Source organism: Staurois parvus, unplaced genomic scaffold, assembly GCF_062004578.1.
Source record: "Staurois parvus isolate SC_StPar_1 unplaced genomic scaffold, SC_StPar_1.0 ptg000673l, whole genome shotgun sequence".
In the NCBI taxonomy this organism is placed as follows: domain Eukaryota; kingdom Metazoa; phylum Chordata; class Amphibia; order Anura; family Ranidae; genus Staurois; species Staurois parvus.
The window spans coordinates 1,201,734-1,222,538 of NW_028318469.1; the positions used below are offsets into that span (position 1 = coordinate 1,201,734).

Genomic DNA, 20,805 nt, shown 5'->3' on the forward strand with positions numbered 1-20,805 from the left:
GCATGCTTTGAATGGCACTTTTGCCAAGCAACCGACCTCCTGGGTTTGGGATGCAACAGGGCAGACACAAAAAAGACTGACACTGTACTAATGGCACTGGGCAGGAAGAGGTTAACATGAAGGGCAATCAAAGGGTTAACTGTGTGCAGGGAGTGTTTTACTAGGGGACAGTGTCTGTGTGCTTCACTGTAATCACACTACTCCGGATGGCTGTGCATGGGATATAGTGTTTACGTATAGTGTTTACGTTCTCTCTCGTGTTCTCTCTCGCTCCTTCTCAACGAATAGCAGAAAAAAATTAACTATTCTGAACTCCATTGAACATCTTGAGGTCCCTGTGGATCTATTCTCTCCATGCAAGTCTCATTCATATGGTTACATCATTACATTGTTTTTAGTATCTACATTCTCATCCATATTAGGTATAACTGTTGTAAACTTAATGAAATGAATGTATCATGTTAATATCCGATATACTGGTCATGATATTTTGTTTTACAATTTCAGAGTCTGTTACTTCATATTTTCAATGAAGCTGGCCTTGACTCGTGAAACATGTTGGAGGAAGTAATTAATATTGTAATCCAATACATCAAGTTAAAACTTCTATTTGAGGTTACTTATGAGAAAGCAGTTATACACTCTGTTTTTGATGAGCATAATATTTGATCTGTCTCATTCTAAACGTTTCTGTACTAATGAAACAAGATATTTTTACATACATGGAACTGTTGTACAGCTAAAAGTCCTAGATTCCTTTTTGTTAGGGTTGGCTTGTTTGGATATTCTTGAATAAGGATGTAGGTACTAGACTACTTATATTTTATATTGCCATAGATCCCGTTATCAGAGACCTTTCTTCTTTTACTTATCTGTAGAGATAACGTCAAGGGCCATAGGTCAGGCCAGGGATCATAGGTCCGGTCAAGGGTGGGCAGAGTCATACAAGTAGTGTGCTTACAGTGAAAAAAATAAAAACAAATTGCAGTATACCACCCTTTGTAAATGCTATACCTTTTACGAAAACAATTTACACATATTGGAATTTTTTTTTAGTAAAGACATGCAGAATACATTTTGGCTTAAATTTATGACGAAATTAATTTTTTTTATTGAACACGTTATATAGCAAAGTAAAAAATATTGTTTTTTCTCAAAATTATTTTTTTTCTTTGTATATAGTGCAAAAAAAAATAAATGCAAAGGCGATCAAATACCACCGAACAAAATCTCTATTGGTGGGGGAAAAAAGACATACAATTCATTTGTGTGTGGTGTTGCATGACTGCGCAATTGTCAAAATAACACAAAAATTGGCCTGGTCAGCAAGGTGGGTAAATCCTCTGGAGGAACAGTGGTTAAAGAGATACAATCAGATTGCACCATGCGTGGTGAACCATATAACACGGATCATTTATTACAGGTACTTATATAGCGCTGTCAATTTACACAGCACTTTACATATATATTGTAGATTCACATCAGTCCCTAACCCTCAAGGGGTGCACAGTCTAAGGTCCCTAACTTACATTCATACATACACATACTAGGGCCAATTTAGACAGGATCCAATTAACCTACCAGCATGTCTTTGGAGTGTGGGAGGAAACCGGAGTGCCCGGAGGAAACCCACACGGGCACAGGGAGAACATGCAAACTCCAGGCAGGTGGTGCCATGGTTGGGATTTGAACCAACGACCCTAGTACTGCCAGACGGAAGTGCTAACCATTTCGCCACTGCGCTGCCCCAACTACCATATCCTCCCCTCACACAGAGCCCTGCTCATTCGGGAAGGGACAGAACCCCGCCACTTCACAATTCCAGAGACTGTGTCTATGAGAAAGGCTCCGTGTCCCATCCTACTCCCCTCCATGGACATAATACGATATGTGTACGTACTGCTGAGTGTCCCCGTCCCCCCGGGGCTCCGCTCGGAATTTCCCGCTGTTCTGCAGCACCATCCTCAACACAATCCTCTTCCCGCGCCACCAAACTCCCGCCAGCACTTCTTCCCACCCCACCCACTGCTGACTACCAATCACTTCCACTCAGCGTTACACCAAGCAGCCAATCGTGGTAGACAGTGTCCGCCCCGAACCCGCTTATCGCGATGTTTTCTGCATTGCCATCTCTTTAACTGACTTGACCATGCCACTGTTCTCTAACCAATCAGCTCCTCCCTACTTAGGGATCGTCATCAAAGCGCAGGACTGTGAAAATGTGGAAAACTCCAGGCGAAGCTTTCTGAATAGCCATGTGTGAGATATCCTATGTGTGCACATCAGGGCGGGGACTGAATGAACCTCGGGCTGTGTAATACACGGGTTCCTGCAGAAAAAGAGCAGAATGACAGTAGAAGTGGGCGGGGAGATGTATGGGGGGCACGGCTTGTATGGGAGGAGCCTAGGTCTGTCTGCCATCCTCCCCTTTCACTAGAGCGGCAGCAGGTGTGAAGAGCAGGTATGCCAACCGCTTCTAAGCCGATCCGGGAGCTGGCCGATGTGCCCATACACACACTGCTACTGAGGACCTACCTGCAGCTCCTGCACAGCCGGCCTGTCCTCACTAAGGCACTGACCAGGTAAGCTGACACTCCCATATGGCATGCTGGGACTATTGGTTCTACTGCTTACATAGAAGGGGTAGCCATACACATCAATAAATGATCAATTTATTTTCTGGTCGTTCTCTTTCAGTAGGATCAATCTTTTAACACTAGCCTACAGGGCACTTACACTCCCTTCCTGCCCAGGCCAATTTTCAGCTTTCAGCGCTGTAGCACTTTGAATGACAATTGTGCGGTCATGCAACACTGTACCCATATGACATTTTTATCATTTTTTCACACAAATAGAGCTTTCTTTTGGTGGTATTTACTCGCCACTGGGTGTTTTATTTTTTTACACTATAAAAAAAAAATTTGAAAAAAAAAGTTTTTCTTTGTTTCTATTATAACATTTTGCAAACAGGTAATTTTTCTCATTCACTGATGTGCGTTGATGAGGCTGCACTGATAAGCAGCACTGATGGGCACTGATTTGTTTCTTCATTGGAGTATTCACTATTCTCTATTTCTTTTTTATGATGTTTCCTTTCTCTTCCAATCACGCTGGTCCTCATTGATTATAACACACATTTTTATTAGCGCTGTACGTTGATATTATAGTGTTTTGTTTTGGTGGAGACAGAGGGTTTGCCCTGTTGTGCTAGCTGCTTTACTTTTTCCTTTTTTGTCTTGCGCTCACCATTTATTCTTTGATTATACATTGGCACTGATAGGTAGCATTGATGGGTGCTGAGGAGGTGGCACTGGGGGGCATTGATGAGGAGGCACTGATATGCAGTAATCTTGGGCACTGCTGGGCGGCACTGATAATCAGTGCAGATCTCCCCTGTCACATTTGTCGGTTATCGTGTGACAGCGTGAGGAAAGTGCTGCCGATAACCGGCAACTGTATTTACATTGTGATCTGCTGTGTTATTGGACGTGGTAAAAGGCCTTTTACCTCATCACATGATCAGCTGTGTCCATAGGACACAACGATCACTGACAGCGCTAGGGGGGCGCGTTCTGGGAAGATGTTGGTGGATGCCCTCCCAGAACTGGACAACCGCACTGTAGCCATCTTTTGGTTATAGTGCGGTTGGGAAGCGGTTAATACTCACCAACCAATTCCATCAAAATGATACACACGGGGAGGTGGATTTTGATCAATAGTTAAAGTGGAACTTTAGGCTTCACAATGAAAATGGGCAAACAGGCATGATTTTTAATGCGAAAGAGACTTGTTTTATTTCTTCTGCCTTAAAACTACTTACCGGCCTGTCCACCCCTGTATAGTAAGCTGCTCAGATTTGGCAGTGCCGAATCTGATGGAACTCTCACGCATGCACCAGAGTGGTGTCATCCCAGCCAAGCCAACGACAGCGGCCAGTGATCAAGACCCGGAAGCCAGCTGCCCAAAGATGAAAGTGGTCGGTGGCAAGCTCAGGGGGTGGCACAATTCTGGGTTCTAGGTGAGTATAGTTGCACTTTAAGGTACGACTGTAATTTACAATCCTAAAGGTATCAATCATACCTCTGTGTCCACTCATGATCTTGTTCATCAAAGTATGATCATAGTCATGAGTAAAACGTCTCCGTACTGCTAATCAGTGCAAAATAATCGATCATTTTCTGCTCTGATCTAAAATGATACTAAGGGAAATGATTGCTATTCATTTGTTGGTGGATTTGATTGTTTTTGATCGTCCTGTATCGATCAGGGTAAGAAAATAAAAGTGTGGGGACACCATTAGGATTCAGGATTAGGCTGAAGGCTTTTTACATTCATGCATTCTCGCCCCTCAGCCCCCCTATACTTACCTTAGCCCTATCTCAAACCAGCGATGTGCACGGGAGCATCAGCTCTCCTTGGTCTTTCCCTCCTCATTGGCTCAGACACAGAAGCAGGAGCCATTGGCTGTCAATCACAGCCAATAAGAAGGGGGCGAGGCCAATCCATGCTCTTGTGTGTCTTATGGACATACAGAGCCAGTTTGGGAGTGAGCACAAACAAGTGCTCCCAGAGCAAGCAGCTTGCTCTGGGGGCACTCTGCAAGAGGGAGGGGCAAGGAGTGTGAGCAGGGCACCCGCAAAGAGGAGCAGCAGAGATGGTCTGTGCAAAACCATTGCACAGAGCAGGTAAGTATGATATGTTTGTTATTTTAAAGAAAAACATGTTGTACCTTTTTATAATCACTTTAAGTCATAAGACATGGGTTCATGGTCACTGACATGGTGTCAGTGAAGTATTTAATTGCAAAATCTCCCTTCAGCTGGGAAAAAACAGGCATTCAGGACTCAGCATTATTGCCTCTTGAACAAGGCAAACAGCCTCTGAAAAGTGATCCGCCTCAGATTGCTTTTGAGAGGGGTGGCAGGAACTGCTGTCCATGTGAAGGAGGCCTAACTGTTTCTAATTTCATAAACCAGCATAGTATATAATTAACTGTAACGTTTTCAAGGAAAATGTCTTGTTTGTGACATTGTTATTCTTCTGCGGGATTTTAATTAATGATTGACTGTGAAATAACTTGTTTTTACAGTGGAATTCTGTCTGCTTTGGGTAACCTGCTTTCACAGAACATAGAGCAGAGGCGCAAAAGTAAATCTTCAGCTAGAAATGTGGACCTGGTCGCACTTCTTCGTTTTGCTGCCTATGGGTGAGCCTGCCAGACTGGTGTACTAGGGAGTAATACATTATTGATTTCCTGAATAAAAGTATTCCATTGCTGCCATTCAAGCCAGCTTTCACTTGCTATATGGCATTGAATCACCAAAACACCAACTGATAATGATTTTGTAGTTTACCCCATATTATCACAACATTTTACATAAATGTAAAACGGACTGCTACACAGAGGTTACAAGCTATAGCTTCTTATCTTGGTTGTAGTAGGACCTATCTCATATTCACGCCATTCTTCTTTTTTATTTGTTCCACATCATTAAAACCTTTCATTGGGTTCAATGATGTGGTCTATAAGAATAGAGTTAAAAAGAAATGGTGTAAATTTTGATCATTATCATTCTGAATGCCTAGGCTTTGTTCTTCGACTTACAGGATTTATGTATAAAAACTACAGCCATATCTTCAATAGTCTACAGTGTGTATATACAGTGGGGAAAATAATTATTTGATCCCCTGCAGATCTTGTAAGTTTGCCCACTTACAAAGAAACGAAGGGCCTATAATTTTTATCATAGGTGTATTTTAGATGTTCATTGGCAAACTTCAGGTATCAACCAAAAATCCAGAAAAAACACATGAAACAAATGTTATAAATTGAGTTGTAGTTCAGTGAGTAAAATAAGTATTTGATCCCCAAGCAAAATATGACTTCGTACTTGGTGCAGACACCCTTGTTGGCAAGCACAGAGGTAGGATGTTTCTTGTAGTTGGTTACCAGGTTTGCACACATCTCAGGAGGGATTTTGGTCCAATGTTCTCTACATATCTTCTCTAAATCCTTAATGTTTCTTGGCTGTCACATAGTAACTTGAAGTTTCAGCTCCCTCCATAAATTTTCTATAGGATTAAGGTCTGGAGACTGGCTAGGCCACTCCATGACCTTAATTTGCTTCTTCTTGAGCCACTCTTCTGTTGCCATGGCGGTATGTTTTGTGTCATTGTCATGCTGGAAGACCCATCTATGACCCATCTTCAGTGTTCTGGTTTAGGGAAGAAGGTTCTCATCCAAGATTTTACAATACATGGCCCTGTCCATTGGCCCCTCGATGTGACAAAGTCATCCTGTACCTTTAGCAGAGAAACAGCCCCAAAGCATAGTGTTTCCATCTCCATGCTGGACTGTAGAGATGGTGTTTTTCTGTTCATAGTCAGCATTTTTCCTGCTCCAAACACAGAGTGAGTCGAGTTAATACTAAAGAGCTCAATTTTGGTCTCAACTGACCACAGCACTTTCTTCCAATCCTTCTCTGAATCATTTAGATGTTAATTGGCAAACTTCAGATGGGCCTTCTTGAGGAGGGGGACCTTGCAGGTGCTGCAGGATTTCAGTCCATGGCGGCGTATTGTGTTACCAATTGTTTGTTTGGTGACTGTGGTCCTAACTGCCTTGAGATAATTCACAAGCTCCTCCCGTGTAGTTCTGTACTGATCCCTCACTTTTCATCGAGTTCCAGACCGAGGGTGATTGATTGTATTTCTTCCATTTGCGAATAATCGCTCCAGCAGTTGTCTCCTCACCAAGCTTCTTGTTGATGGTCTTGTAGCTCATTCCAGCCTTTGTGCAGGTGTACAGTCTTGTCATTGATGTCCTTTGACATCTCCTTGGTCTTGCCCATGATGGTGAGGTTTGAATGGAAGAAAGAGATTCTGTGGACAGGTGTCTTTTATACACATAACGAGTTGTTGTTAGGAGCACCCTCTTAAAGTGACAGAACTAATCTGTGTAGCACATGAGCACATAGCCAGTCTGTGGGAGCCAGAATTATTGTTGGTTGGTAGGGGATCAAATACTTACAAATTGAGTTGCAGTTCAGTGAGTAAAATAACATATGTATCGTGTTTTTTCTGGATTTTTGGTTGATATTCTGTCTCTATCATTTAAAATACACCTATGATAAAAATTATAGACCCTCCATTTCATTAAATTTAAAAAAATTAAAAATCAAATTTCGTCATAAATGTACGCCAAAATGTATTCTGCTACATGTCTTTGCTAAAAAAAAAATCCCAATACGTGTAAATTAATTGGTTTACGTGAAAGCTCTAGCGTTTACAAATGGCAGTATATATACTGGGTTTTTTTGTTTTTTCTTATAATTTTTAATAGTAATGGCGGCGATCAGCGACTTATAGTGGGACTGCGGCGGACATTCTGACACTGGGGGGAACTGACTTGGTGTCACTGACATCCCCAGTGACACCTATACAGTAATCAGTGCTAAAAAAACAAAGCACTGACACAGTACTGTGGCAATCAAAGGGTTAACTGTGTGCAGGGAGTGTTTCACTAGGGGGCGGTGTCTGTTTGCTTCACTGTAATCACACTGCTTTGGATGGCTGTGCTGTGCACAGCCATCCAGAGCAGTGTGCCCGAGCTGACAGGGAGGAGAAATGTTCATAAACAAAACCGTTCTCCCCGTGGGAGATCTTCAGAAATCACTGGGTGCTGGCGAGTAATTACTGGCTGGGACCCAGTGATTGACAACCACGTATGGCGACGTGGGTAGGGGTCGTGCATGCCCCCTACCCAGAAATGCAAAATCACGTGTATATTCTGCTATAGGAAGGTTGGGAAGCTCTTAAAACAATTTGTACCTGCTAATTCCAGGTCTTTCTGAAGTTCTTCACAAGTGGTCCTTAGCTCTTGGACAACTCTTCTGATAATTCTTTTCACTGCTCCATTTTATTACATATAACTTTAATTTCTGAATTTGTTTTGGATTTTTTTTGTATGTATGGATTGCATGGGTTGTTACAGACATGTAGCGAAAATTTCATGTCAATAGCACCTTTAGAAATATATTTACCTAGAAAAATAGTGGCGTGTTCAATACTTATTTTATCCACTCTGTGTGTGTATGTATGTGTATATATATATATTATACAATCTGGCAGACCCTTTTCAAGGAATATTTGATGGTTGTATGTTTGCAAGCCCTGCAACTGAAATCCTGCCCAGGCACTGTAACACTTTTTAAAACCCAACTCAAATTCTGTTTTGTGGATAGAGTAGGGGAATTCTCGCCAATGGTGATACGGATAAAAAAAAAAAAAAAAATTGGTAACGTGAGAAAGGGTTGAAAAATTCTCATCTTTTGTTTTTTTTTGTTGTTTTTTGCTATCCATCCCTACCTATGCTGGAGATGCCTGCCTTCCCTTTTTTCTTTTATGAACATTATGGGGACTGGAAGTGAGAAAAGAAAATGTCTGTAACAGGGTCATAAACAAAATATATAAGTTGACAGAAATTTTAACTCTCACCCTCTCTATCAAAAACTAAAGGAAAAAGGTATTCGGTTTTGAAGCAGCGACTCTGGTTTACTCATCATTCTTCCAATAGTTTTAACTTTAAACAGAGGCAAATTTTAAAGTTGAATTCCAGGTATAAAAGTTTATAACTTAATTATGTTAGTCCAGCTTGGACCAATGTAAGTATGTATGTTCCATACCTGGCCGATAACTGTGGAGTGAAGAATCACTGTAGTAGTAATTGCCACTGCTGCAGTGATCCTCACTGTCCTTTGGATCTAGTACCAAGCGGCTGCCCTGCCGCATAGTGAACATTGGGGGTCGTTCTGTCGGTACAGGTGCCATTCAGAGAATGCTTTGTACTTTTTTTCTCAATGAATACAAGATGATCTGTGACTGGGCAAGGTGGAGATCCATCCATCTCCTCCAGTCAGAGAATGCTTTGCATTCATTGAGTGAGAACAATGCAGGGAGGGCCAACACCCCTGACTGTCAGGGATCGCGGCGGCAAGTGGTTCTGCGCATGCGCAGAACGCCAATTCATTCTAGCCGGCGGGCACTAGGACCTGGGCGCTGGCGGACGCTCGCCTGGCACCAATGACAGGGCAGGGCGCACTATTTAAACCTGCCCTGCACAGACTCTCATTGCCATATGGTCTATTATCCTGTGTTCCTGTTCCTGTGTATTGCTGTTTGACTTGTTGCTGACCCTGCCTGATCCTGACCTCTGCTGACTTCTCCTGCTCTGACCCCTGGCTTGTTTGACTACTCTTTTGGATTCCCTTATTTGATCTGAACTTCTGTTACTCACCCAGCGAGTGACCCGACTACCCTGTGCCTGCTGCCTTGTACCGCACTGTCCCCACGGTTACCAACCCGGCCTGTCTGACCACGCTTCTACTCTGCCATCCATCCTGCACGGATCTATCCGCCTCTTCACGTCAGGCTCTTCTCCAGTATATTCCTCTGGCGGATCCCTCTACCATGGGTGGGTGTACTCAGGGGCCGCGACCTGGTCACTGTCTGCTCCAAGTCCATCCCCACCATCAGGGGCCCTGGTGAACAAGCAGACTGGGACGTAGACTCCGCTCTCTGGGGAATCCTATCCTGTGGGTCGCTAGAGGTACCGCCAGGCGGTGCATTACACTGACCTATGCAGCTATTACAGGAATTCTCTACTTCTACAGAGATCAGCCAGTATAGAACTTGCATATTTACATTAATCCAAACTCCACTAATGTAACTATGAAAAAATCAATCCACAGAAATATTTGGGATGCCTTTGCTGATCTCCGTTTGAAAATGCTAGTTCTTTGACTCTTACTTCAGAATCATTTTGCCACTTTGCTTTCTTAATCGTGCAGGGTGTCTAAATTTTTATTTTGGGACTTACTGTAAAGCAAAGCTGAAATACTCCCTCCTTGTTTTCCTTTAAAAAAAAAAGTATAATTTAAAAAACACCTATGATAAAAAATTATAGGCCCTCCATTCCTTTCTAAGTGGGCAAGCTTACAAAATCTGCAGAGGATCAAACAATTATTTGTGTGTGTGTGTTGTTCATTTATTTACTTACAGGTCGTTTTTGTTCATGGCATCAAAGGTACTACTCTGCAGATACAAGTTCAAATTACAACAGAGAAAGAAAGAAAAGTGTATTTTATCTGGGCACTCAACATTGTCTTTTACCTATTTAACAGCCCGTGTACATTCACATGGGTGATTAGGGAAGGACAGTGTGGCAAGAATCAATGTGTTCCTGTAGCAGGCATCGGAGATGTATTGAACACAGCTGTGGCTGTGAAGCCTGTACAGCGCAATGACTGGATAAAAGGAGCTGTGGCTGATCTGCCGCTGTTTACATACATCCAGCAGTTACCTGTGGTTAGGCACAGATGAGTGACTCTGTGTGCACAAAGGTTGCATCCCAGGCTGATCATCTTTCTTTGCCTGCAGTAAATACATGTAGACATAGATCTTGTCAGCCTGTCTGTGCTTTGTACAGGATTCCTGGGTGAAGGTGTGATTCCTACCAAAGGATCGCCCGTGTGACTATAGCCTAAGTCTGGGCTACAAGTAGAAATGTAATTCATTCTCCATAAGAAATGTAACTCCTTTAGTTGCTTCGTTTTCAGTACACTGCTTTCTGGCCATACATGGTTTGAAATTCGGCTGTTTCAGCAGAGACCAGCCGAATTTCAATCCATGTGTGGGGAGGGTGGTTTGTCTAATCATCGACTTCTGTACAACCTCTCTTTGGATTTTTGCCACTCAATTAGCACTGTAGCTGGCAGCACTGATCAGTGTATTCTGAAGTCTTCCCGCTGTCAGAATACAGTAGCTCAGTAGGGAGGATTCCTGTATCCACCTTCAAAGTGTGGATGGGGGATTCGGGTCATTTTGGGGTTTTTTTCGTCCAACCAGTTGGTTGAAAGAAAAACAATGACTCATGTATGGGCTGCTCAAAACAGCTGTACACAATATCTTGATAACAGGCCATTAAAATTGAAAAGATAGCTGACCACAGTTGACATCTTTTCTTAAATTCCAGTTCACTTATGTTTTTTGATTTTATAAAATTTGTATGACCCGCATCATATAAATTACACATAGTGGCAATGACTAGATTAAAGCTATAGTCACGCTTGAGCATAAACTGTATAGAGGGAATTCAAGTGCTGCAGTAAGTAGTAAGAGTTGTGAGAAGAGTTGAGGAGAGCATGTATTGCTGATTGGAGAACTGTAGATCTGAAAGCAGGGGGCATGTTGCAGTGGTCCAGCTCTGCAGTGTGCTGCCAGGGAGGGCTTTTTTGCTAGGACTGGGTGAAGATTTATCGACGACAAAAAAAAAAAAAAGAGGTGGAACATCCAACTATTATTATATTGCTGCATCCAGATGTTTATAGTCTGGGCTGAAGCTTCAATTGGGATTTAAGGATTATAACAAGTCTACATGTGTTTCTCCTAGATTGTTTTTCACAGGTCCTCTATCTCACTACTTCTACCTGTTCCTGGAAAAAGTGGTCCCCTCATCTGCACCAATGGCAGGTCTTCGCCGCCTACTGTTGGAACGTCTAATAATCGCTCCAGCCTTTTTATTTCTGTTTTTCATTGTGATGAACTTCCTGGAAGTGAGTGCCTCTTGCTCTTTTACAAGCCTCTGATTTTGTGAAATAAACTCAAAATGTGTTTTTTTTTTTTTGTTTAGGCATATTTAAAAATACTTAATTTTTTTATTATTTCAATATGTTTATAGATCTATTCTTTTCAAATGCAAAACTCTGATCTGGGAAAAAGAAAATTTTGTACAAAGTTTGTACATTGCAATTAAGATTTCCCAGAAATTTCATCTTTATAGAAGTATAAAAACTGTACGATATTAAAAGAGAAGAGCGGAAGTCAAAAATAAACTATCGTACTCCCCTAGATGGCTGCAGCACAGATCCCAGCTGTAGCTGTCCCCTGCCGGCTCTACGCCAAGAACTAAGTGATCATAGACTGCTGATCACTCAGTTCCCAGTCTTCAGTTAGCAGAGAGACAATGACTGTCGGTTCTCTTCTCTACACCTCCAATGTTCACTGGAGTGCTGGGCTGTGGAAGGGGTGGGAGCACTTGCTGCCTAAGACTCTTCGAGGCTGAGCCAGTTGCCGGTCAGGCATCTGGGTGGATCCCGACATTAAAGTTAGGATCTCTCCAGAGCCTGGGCTGGCTGAGTGATGTCAGCCAACAGTGAACTCTAGCCTGCAGTCAGCTGAAAATGGATCACAAAAGTACAGAACTAAGTGCACTCCTGTGACCCACAGAAGTAGGGCTAAAATAGCTTTTGCCCTACTTCTCCTTTAACACTTTTACTGTGCTATCCTAGGGAAGGTCGTTTTAATATCTTGTCTGTTATATAATCCCAGTTCTCTTTATGCTAATTCCTCCCTGCTCCACTTACAGATAAACTAATAAAAAAAAAAAGTATCAAATAAACCTTTTTTGACAAGTTAGTCATTTCAAAATAAAGTGCAAAAGAGACAGGAGAAAAAAGTAGGGAATAAGTAGAAGAAAAGAAGTGGAGATAATATAAAAAAGGAACACTAACCCGAGGTCTCATTGGTTGTGTAGATGTCGTTGATGTCATATCCAGGACCCCACATTTTATCAAATTTAGTTTGATTGTTAAGTTTACATTTGGGTTTATCATTAATCATAATCCAACTTTAAGTGTTCCTAAACCCAGGACACTAAATTCACTATATCTCATCTCCCACATTATACACAACATGGAAATGCAATTTTTTTAGTAAATATAAACTGCTAAATACTCATCAGCAGTATATAGCAGTCCTGTGACTTTGATCAGTGTCCAGCTGAGCACTGGTTAATCTTGTAGGAGGAGTTTTCATTCTGCTCTGACTGCCCTATGAGGCTGCATAACCCCTGACTAACACTGGAGACTACAGTCTTCCATATACAGGTGAAACTCGAAAAATTAGAATATCGTGCAAAAGTTCATTTATTTCAGTAATGCAACTTAAAAGGTGAAACTAATCTATGAGATAGACTCATGACATGCAAAGCAAGATAGTTCAAGCTGTGATTTGTCATAATTGTGATGATTATGGCTTACAGCTCATGAAAACCCCAAATCCACAATCTCAGAAACTTAGAATATTACATGCAATCAATAAAACAAGGATTGTACATAGAACAATATCGGACCTCTGAAAAGTATAAGCATGCATATGTACTCAGTACTTGGTTTGGGCCCCTTTTGCAGCAATTACTGCCTCAATGCGGTGTGGCATGGATGCTATCAGCCTGTGGCACTGCTGAGGTGTTATAGAAGACTAGGATGCTTCAATAGCGGCCTTCAGCTATTCTGCATTGTTCCGTCTCATGTCTCTCATCTTTCTCTTGGCAATGCCTCATAGATTCTCTATGGAGTTCAGGTCAGGCGAGTTTGCTGGCCAATCAAGCACAGTAATCCCACGGTCATTGAACCAGGTTTTGGTGCTTTTGGCAGTGTGGGCAGGTGCCACGTCCTGCTGGAAAATGAAGTCCGCATCCCCATAAAGCTCATCTGCGGAAGGAAGCATGAAGTGCTCCAAAATCTCCTGGTAGACGACTGCATTGGCCCTGGACTTAATGAAGCACAGTGGACCAACACCAGCAGATGACATGGCTCCCCAAATCAACACAGACTGTGGAAACTTCACACTGGACTTCAAGCATCTTGCAGTGTGTGCCTCTCGATTCTTCATCCATACTCTGGGTCCTTGGTTTCCAAATGAGATGCAAAAGTTGCTCTCATCAGAAAAGAGGACTTTGGACCACTGAGCAACAGACCAGGTCTGTTTTTCTTTAGCCCAGGTAAGACGCTTCTGATGTTGTTTGTTGTTCAGGAGCGGCTTGACAAGAGGAATACGACATTTGAAGCCCATGTCTAGGATCCGTCTGTGTGTGTGGTGGCTCTTGATGCACTGACTCCAGCCTCAGTCCACTCCTTGTGAAAGTCCCCAACACTTTTGAATGGCCTTTTCCTGACAATACTCTCCAGGCAGCGGTCATCCCTGCTGCTTGTGCACCTTTTTCTTCCACACTTTTCCCTTCCACATAACTTTCTATTAATGTGCTTTGATATAGCACTTTGGGAACATCCAACTTCTTTTGAGGCTTTCCCTCCTTATGGAGGGTGTCAATGATGGTTTTCTGCACAACTGTCAGGTCAGCAGTCTTTCCTATGATTGCGATTCCTACTGAACCAGACTGAGAGACCATTTAAAGGCTCAGGAACCCTTTGCAGGTGTTATGGCTTAATTAGCTGATTAGAATGAGACACTTTGAGCCTACAATATTGCACCTTTTCACAATATTCTAATTTTCTGTGATTGTGGATTTGGGATTTTCATGAGCTGTAAGCCATAATCATCACAATTATGACAAATCATGGCTTGAACTATCTTGCTTTGCATGTAATGAGTCTATCTGCTATATTAGTTTCACCTTTTAAGTTGCATTACTAAAATAAATGAACTTTTGCACGATATTCTAATTTTTCGAGTTTCACCTGTATCTACTATATGCAGTCAGAATCCAGTTATTTTTTCATAGCTATACATACTTGCTTTAAAGAAAAGCCTAACTATTTTTAAAAATGTTCCCTCTCCTTCCACCTATCTATCCTGCATACCCTGTATAAAAAAAGATCTGTGTATTACCTATTTCAATCCAGGCTGGTTATGTGATACTGCAGCTCCGCTTTCCTGTGTCAGTAAGCAGCTGCTGCAGGGGAGAGGAGGGAGTGCAGACTCCTGAAATTTACAGCTGTTGTCAAGTGCTCCCTTACACAGAGCTACAGCATAATGTGACTTCATGTGACTAGAGCAGATTGAAAATGGGTAAGTTCATACATCTTTTTTTTATACAGGTTAGTTAGGGGAAAAGGGGGGCAGCATTTTTAAGAACTGTTGTATATTTATTTATTTCAGGTATTTATATAGCTCCATCAATTTACGCAACTCTTTACATACACATATTGTACATTCACATCAGTCCCTAACCCTCAAGGGGCGTACAATCTAAGCTCCCTAACTCACATTCATACATACACATACTAGGGCCAATTTAGAAAGGATCCAATTAACCTACCAGCATGTCTTTGGAGTGTTGGAGGAAAACGGAGTACCCGGAGGAAACCCACGCAGGCACAGGGAGAACATGCAACTCCAGGCAGGTGGTGCCATGGTTGGAATTCAAACTAACGTCCCTAGTACTGCCAGGCGGAAGTGCTAACCATTTAGCCGCTGTGCTGTAAAGTTAGGGTTTGTTTTCACTTTAATAGCCAGAAATAATTCTTTTATAAAAAATGTTTATATTTTTTTATCATGTATTCTTTAAAAGGTTTTCTTGTTCTACTTTTTCAGTGGTTTAAAGGTTTTACAATATCAGATAGGAATTAAGCCTGGTCTCTACATTTAAATACTGATTGTGTTTGTTAAAGGTGAAAGCACTTTATTGACATAACTTTTTAATCAGGACTTAAACCAAGACCATCTGTGCTGTTTCCATTCTGTCCTTTAGGGCAAAGACCTGAACTCTCTTAATAAGAAACTGAAGGACAGTTACTGGTCAGCTCTGAAAATGAACTGGAAGGTCTGGACACCTTTTCAATTCATCAATGTGAACTACATTCCTGTAGAGGTAAGCACAATCTGCTACGAAACACTTCTCAAGTATTTTGTTAGCCCCCTTATAATAGCAATAAAGTTACATGAAATTGTGTGATATAACTCAACAAAAATCGTGAAAAAAAGTTCAAAAACACCTCTGTCACTCTTTGTACATGGATAAAAAAATGTGTAAATAAAAGGATTGCACAACACATACAGTGAAGGAAATAAGTATTTGATCCCCTGCTGATTTTGCCCACTCACAAAGAAATGATCAGTCTAAAAATCGAATGGTAGGTGTATTGTAACACTGAGAGACAGAATAGCAACAAAAAATTCAAAAGAAATACATGTCTAACAAATTATGCACTGATTTGCATGTTCATGAGGGAAATAGGTATTTGATCCTCTTCACAAAACATGACTTAGTACTTGTTGGCAAATCCCTTGTTGGCAATCACAGAGATCAGACATTTCCTGTAGTTGGCCACCAAGTTTGCACACCATCTCAGGAGGGATTTTGGCCCACTCCTCTTGGCAGATCCTCTCCAAGTCATTAAGGTTTGGTGGCTGACATTTGGCATTTTGAACTTTCAGCTCCCTCCACATATTTTCAATCGGATTAAGGTCTGGAGACAGGCTAGGCCACTCCAGGACCTTAATGTGCTTCTTCTTGAGCCACTCCTTTGTTGCCTTGGTCACGTGTTTTGGGTCATTGTCATGCTGGAACACCTATCCACGACCCATTTTCAATGCCCTGGCTGAGAGAGGAAGGTTCTCACCCAAAAATTGATGGTACATTGCCTGTCCATTGTCCCTTTGATGCAGTGCAGTTGTCCTGTCCCCTTAGCAGAAAACACCCCCAAAGCAGAATGTTTCCACTACCATGTTTGACAGTTGGGATGGTGTTCTTGGGGTCATAGGCAGCATTCCTCCTCCTCCAAACACGGCAAGTTGAGTTGATGCCAAAGAGCTCGATTTTGGTCTCATCTGACCACAACACTTTCAACTAGTCCTCCTCTGCATCATTCAGATGTTCAGTGGCAAACTTCAGACAGGCCTGGACATGTGCTTTCTTGAGCAGAGGGACCTTCACTGCAAGATTTCAATCCTTGTTGGCGTAGTGTGTTACCAATTGTTTTTTTGGTGACTGTGGTCCCAGCTGCCTGAAGATCATTGACAAGATCCTCAAGTGTAGTTCTGGGTTGATTCCTCACTGTTTTCATGATCATTGACACTCCATGAGGTGAGGTCTTGCATGGTGCACCAGACCTAGGGAGACTGACAGTTGTTTTGTGTTTCTTCCATTTGCAAATGATTGCACCAACTGTTGTCACCTTCTCACCAAGCTGCTTGGCGATAGTTTGGTAGCCCAGTCCAGCCTTGTGTAGGTCTACAATCTTGTCCCTGACATCCTTGCACAGCTCTTTGATCTTTGCCATGGTGGAGAGTTTGGAATCTGATTGTTTGATTGCTCCTGTGAGATTAGCAGCACTCCCTTTAAGAGACTGCTTCTAACCTCAGCTTGTTACCTGTATGAAAGACACCTGGTAGCCAGAAATCCTGCTGAATGATAGGGGATCAAATATTTTTTACATGCTTCCATTCACATAACATTTAAATAACCTCGAACCCCTCGTGTATTGTATTGTTTCTGTCTTGTCTCATGTTCTGTCCCCCTTGCTATTGTACAGCACTGAGCAAATCCTTTGGCGCTATATAAATACTGTATAATAATAATAATACGATACTTACCTTTTTTTTTTCTTTAAAAATCCTACCTACTTTTCCCCTTGTATGGATGGGTATACACTGATAGATTAGATTTTAAAAAAAAGAAAAAAAAAATATCTAACAGATTTATCCATCCTACTAAACACTAAACAGCCTGGATAAACAAATCCATTCCTCATGGACTATTGTATTCTGACAGCCAATGGATTCTGATTGGATGCAGCTGGTTAGTCAGCAATTTTCTGCCTAGCTCCTTTTGATAATTTTATTTTTTTTTATTTTTATATGTTTATTTATATTAGTCAAAGGATGTCAGATGGAAGGGGGCTGATAGGGCCATCCACGTAATTCTTAAGGAATCGGACAAAATTTGCACAGTGTATGGTCAGATTATATAATGTTAAGCAGGAGGCTGGGGAGTTAAGTCCCTGTCTGTACTGTCAGATCTCAATATCAGTTGTAAACTAAATTTAAACCGTATCTGTCCTAACAAAGGGTTAAAGATCTCAAGGCTTGGGTGGTAAATTATATGTTAATTCACTTTCCCCAATTTTGCCCCTCTCATTGCACTTTGAAATTGTTCAGAATAGCTTGTGGTCTTATTTATACTCCTGCTCCAAAGAAACATAGAAAGGTAAGGTATCCTAGATATTCATGTGACAAAGAAGACAGTTACCACAGAGGTTATTTGCCAATTAGAAAAAAAAAAAGTGTGAATCATGGGTGAACGTTGTGTGAAAACATTTACAAATATACCCCTATGTCTTTAAATTAGTGCCTAATGAAATTTTATAATTGGGGAAAACAACTTGTGCTTTATTTGAACAGATAATTAAGCAATCTTCTTCTTTTTTTTTTTTCAGTTTCGAGTGTTGTTTGCCAACCTGGTGGCCTTCTTCTGGTATACATATCTGTCAAAAACCAGAAAATGATCTGAAATACATATTTTTTATTTTCAATTATCATATTTAAGAAGTCTAGAGACAACAGAATTTGCTAAACTTCCTCACCATTTTTTACAGGTCTCCTCCACCCAAAGTTGATCATTCAGTTTGGGCACTTTGATCTGTAGAATTGCCTGCCAGCTACTCAAATATTTTATCAAGGGTAATATTTTCCTGTAGTCAGTTGTGTCGTCACTGCCTCGTCACTGCCTCCCATACACCAATTATTTTTTTTTCCACATTATGGAAATAATCACTACAAGGTGAGCATGACCCTATCATTTGGCTTTGTAATGGCTGCTGTGAGAGAACTTGATGCTCACCACTGGAGGCCTCGGGATATGAGAATTCACGATATGATTCATCTATCCAGGAACCAAGTGGAACTAAATATCTGGCTGGAGTTGGCCTATAATTATTGCCTCCGCACATTCATCAGTAACATAATCAGCAATAATGGTAGGAAATGGTATTACTGCATATTGAAGATCTGCTCACTTGTCCAGGGACTTTTTACCTCGCGCAGTACCTCAGAAACACCTGAAAATGGCACATACTAGTTACAATTTGATGTTCGATCAGCATCATTTACCAATAAATAAGGAACTATCTGATTGGATAGCAGTTAAATTGGTGGTTTAGTCTGACCCAAACACTACTGGTAAGGAAATGATTGCGTATAGGAGCCAAACTAAGAAGTGTTATGGTTTTCACCTGGACATCTCTTTAACAAATGTTACAAAACTGAAGCCCCCTGAAATCTTGTGTGCTATATTGTATACTATAATAAATTAAATTAGTTAATAACTCACAGACGATCTTTTACAATTGTAACTAGGCATATGGACCAATTCAATTACACAGTGCATAATAAATTAATGGGACTCCGTACGCCCAACAATAGATATATAACGTTTTACTAATTTACAATAGGAACAATGGATAATGCTTATCATTTATTATGTTTTGGAATGCAGTTGTTACATGTGACCTTTGTAGTCTTAATCATATATTTGTATTCATGTATTTGTCAACCAGATTTATCTCAGGACAGTTGTTTTTACAAGGTTTTCCTACCAGGGGCATGCCTAGGCTCTGGACCCAGTTCTACAAGTGCCTAAGATCCTGAGTGTGCAGCTACTACCTCCTCCAGTCAGAATCTTAACTCCTTGTGAATAAGAACGTTAGGTTGCAAAGGAAAAAAAGAGTCCTTCTGTGTAACATTCTTGTGTTCTGTTTTTACACCTAGTGTTGTGCAAAAAGTATAGTAGATGATTCTCTCTCATACTGAAAGCCAAACAATAGGCAGGTGGAATGTTTCTTTATTTACAAAAGAAAAAAAAGATAGAGGCCAAAAAGCATAGGAGCTCTGTACACTATAATTTTTTACCCCGGTGGGGTGGCTAAAGGGGTCCTTTGTAAATGGCCAGGACTCTTGCAATGGCCCTGTGTTCTAAAATGCCTTGCTTACATACACCGTATACGGTTCACATTAGCTGAAGTACTGTAGGCATATAGAAGCAGATTTTTTTTTTCTATTTGTAAAGATCAGGGGAGAACTGTCTAAATTTAAAAACAAAAAATATTAATTTTGCAACTTGAATGATATATAGTGGTGAGTGTTTTCACTTGTTTTTGTACTTATTAAACTAACAGATATTCTCATCAATCTTATTAAAATAAAAATGTCAAGTCTTTTTAAATGTGTTTATAACAATAAAAATTGAGCACTTTCTATTTTTTTCTTTCTTCTTTTATTTGCCAAATTAAAATAGACCATAGATCTGAACTGAATGTTAGCAGTTGTTGGGCTACAATAGTCGAATTGCTAAGGAACAGATACTGTTTGACAACCATTGTGCTGGATGAACAAGTGGGGGGTGTATATATACACATAAAAACACACACCCACACTATATTGCCAAAAATATTGGGCCAGCCCTGCAAATAATTTCATTCAGGTGTTCCAATCACTTCCATGGCAACGTGTATAAAATCAAGCACCTAGGCATGCAGACTGTTTCTACAAATATTTGTGAAAGAATGGTTTGCTCTCAGGAGCTCAGTGTATTGGCATGGTACCGTGATAGGTTGTCACCTGTGCAATAAGTCCATCTGTGAAATTTCCTTGCTACTAAATATTCCATGGTCAACTGTTAGTGGTATTATAACAAAGTGGAAGCAACTGGGAACAATAGCAACTCAGCCATGAAGTGCTAGGCCACGTAAAATGACAGAGCGGGGTCAGCGCATGCTGAAGCGCAGTGTGCAGAAGTCGCCAACTGCAGAGTCAATCGCTAAAGACCTACAAACTTTGTGTGACCTTCAGATTAGCACAACAGTGCATAGAGAGCTTCATGGAATGGGTTTCCATGGCCGAACAGCTGCATCCACGCCTTCCATCACCAAGTGCAATGCAAAGCGTCAGATGCAGTGGTGTAAAGCACGCCATCACTTGACTCTAGAGCAGTGGAGACGTGTTCTCTGG

General features: G+C 41.2%; 2 protein-coding genes across 2 annotated transcripts in view; one reads left to right on the forward strand and one right to left on the reverse strand.

Moving 5' to 3' along the window:
* The window catches only part of POLE (DNA polymerase epsilon, catalytic subunit), a 128,357-nt gene extending 126,349 nt beyond the window's left edge, over window positions 1–2,008 (reverse strand). Inside the window, exon 1 of the mRNA XM_089652208.1 lies at window positions 1,901–2,008. Coding sequence (XP_089508334.1) covers window positions 1,901–1,962 — 62 coding nt within the window. The 5' untranslated portion in view covers window positions 1,963–2,008. The remainder of the gene's footprint in view (window positions 1–1,900) is intronic.
* Window positions 2,009–2,180: 172 nt separating this feature from the next.
* PXMP2 (peroxisomal membrane protein 2) lies at window positions 2,181–20,052 on the forward strand. The gene is made up of 5 exons (XM_089652209.1): window positions 2,181–2,582; window positions 5,090–5,206; window positions 11,450–11,612; window positions 15,551–15,670; window positions 18,237–20,052. Exons 1-5 carry the CDS (start codon window positions 2,464–2,466, stop codon window positions 18,303–18,305), a joined length of 588 nt encoding a protein of 195 aa, XP_089508335.1. The 5' UTR covers window positions 2,181–2,463; the 3' UTR covers window positions 18,306–20,052.
* The last annotated feature ends 753 nt before the right edge of the window (window positions 20,053–20,805 follow it).

Coding starts and splice junctions, on each gene's coding strand:
- PXMP2 (XM_089652209.1), top strand. CDS start 2,464: ATGCCAACCGCTTCTAAGCCGATCCGGGAGCTGGCCGATGTGCCCATA. Junction 5,207..11,449: donor CTTCGTTTTGCTGCCTATGG/GTGAGCCTGCCA, acceptor TGTTTCTCCTAG/ATTGTTTTTCACAGGTCCTC. Junction 15,671..18,236: donor TGAACTACATTCCTGTAGAG/GTAAGCACAATC, acceptor TTTTTTTTTCAG/TTTCGAGTGTTGTTTGCCAA.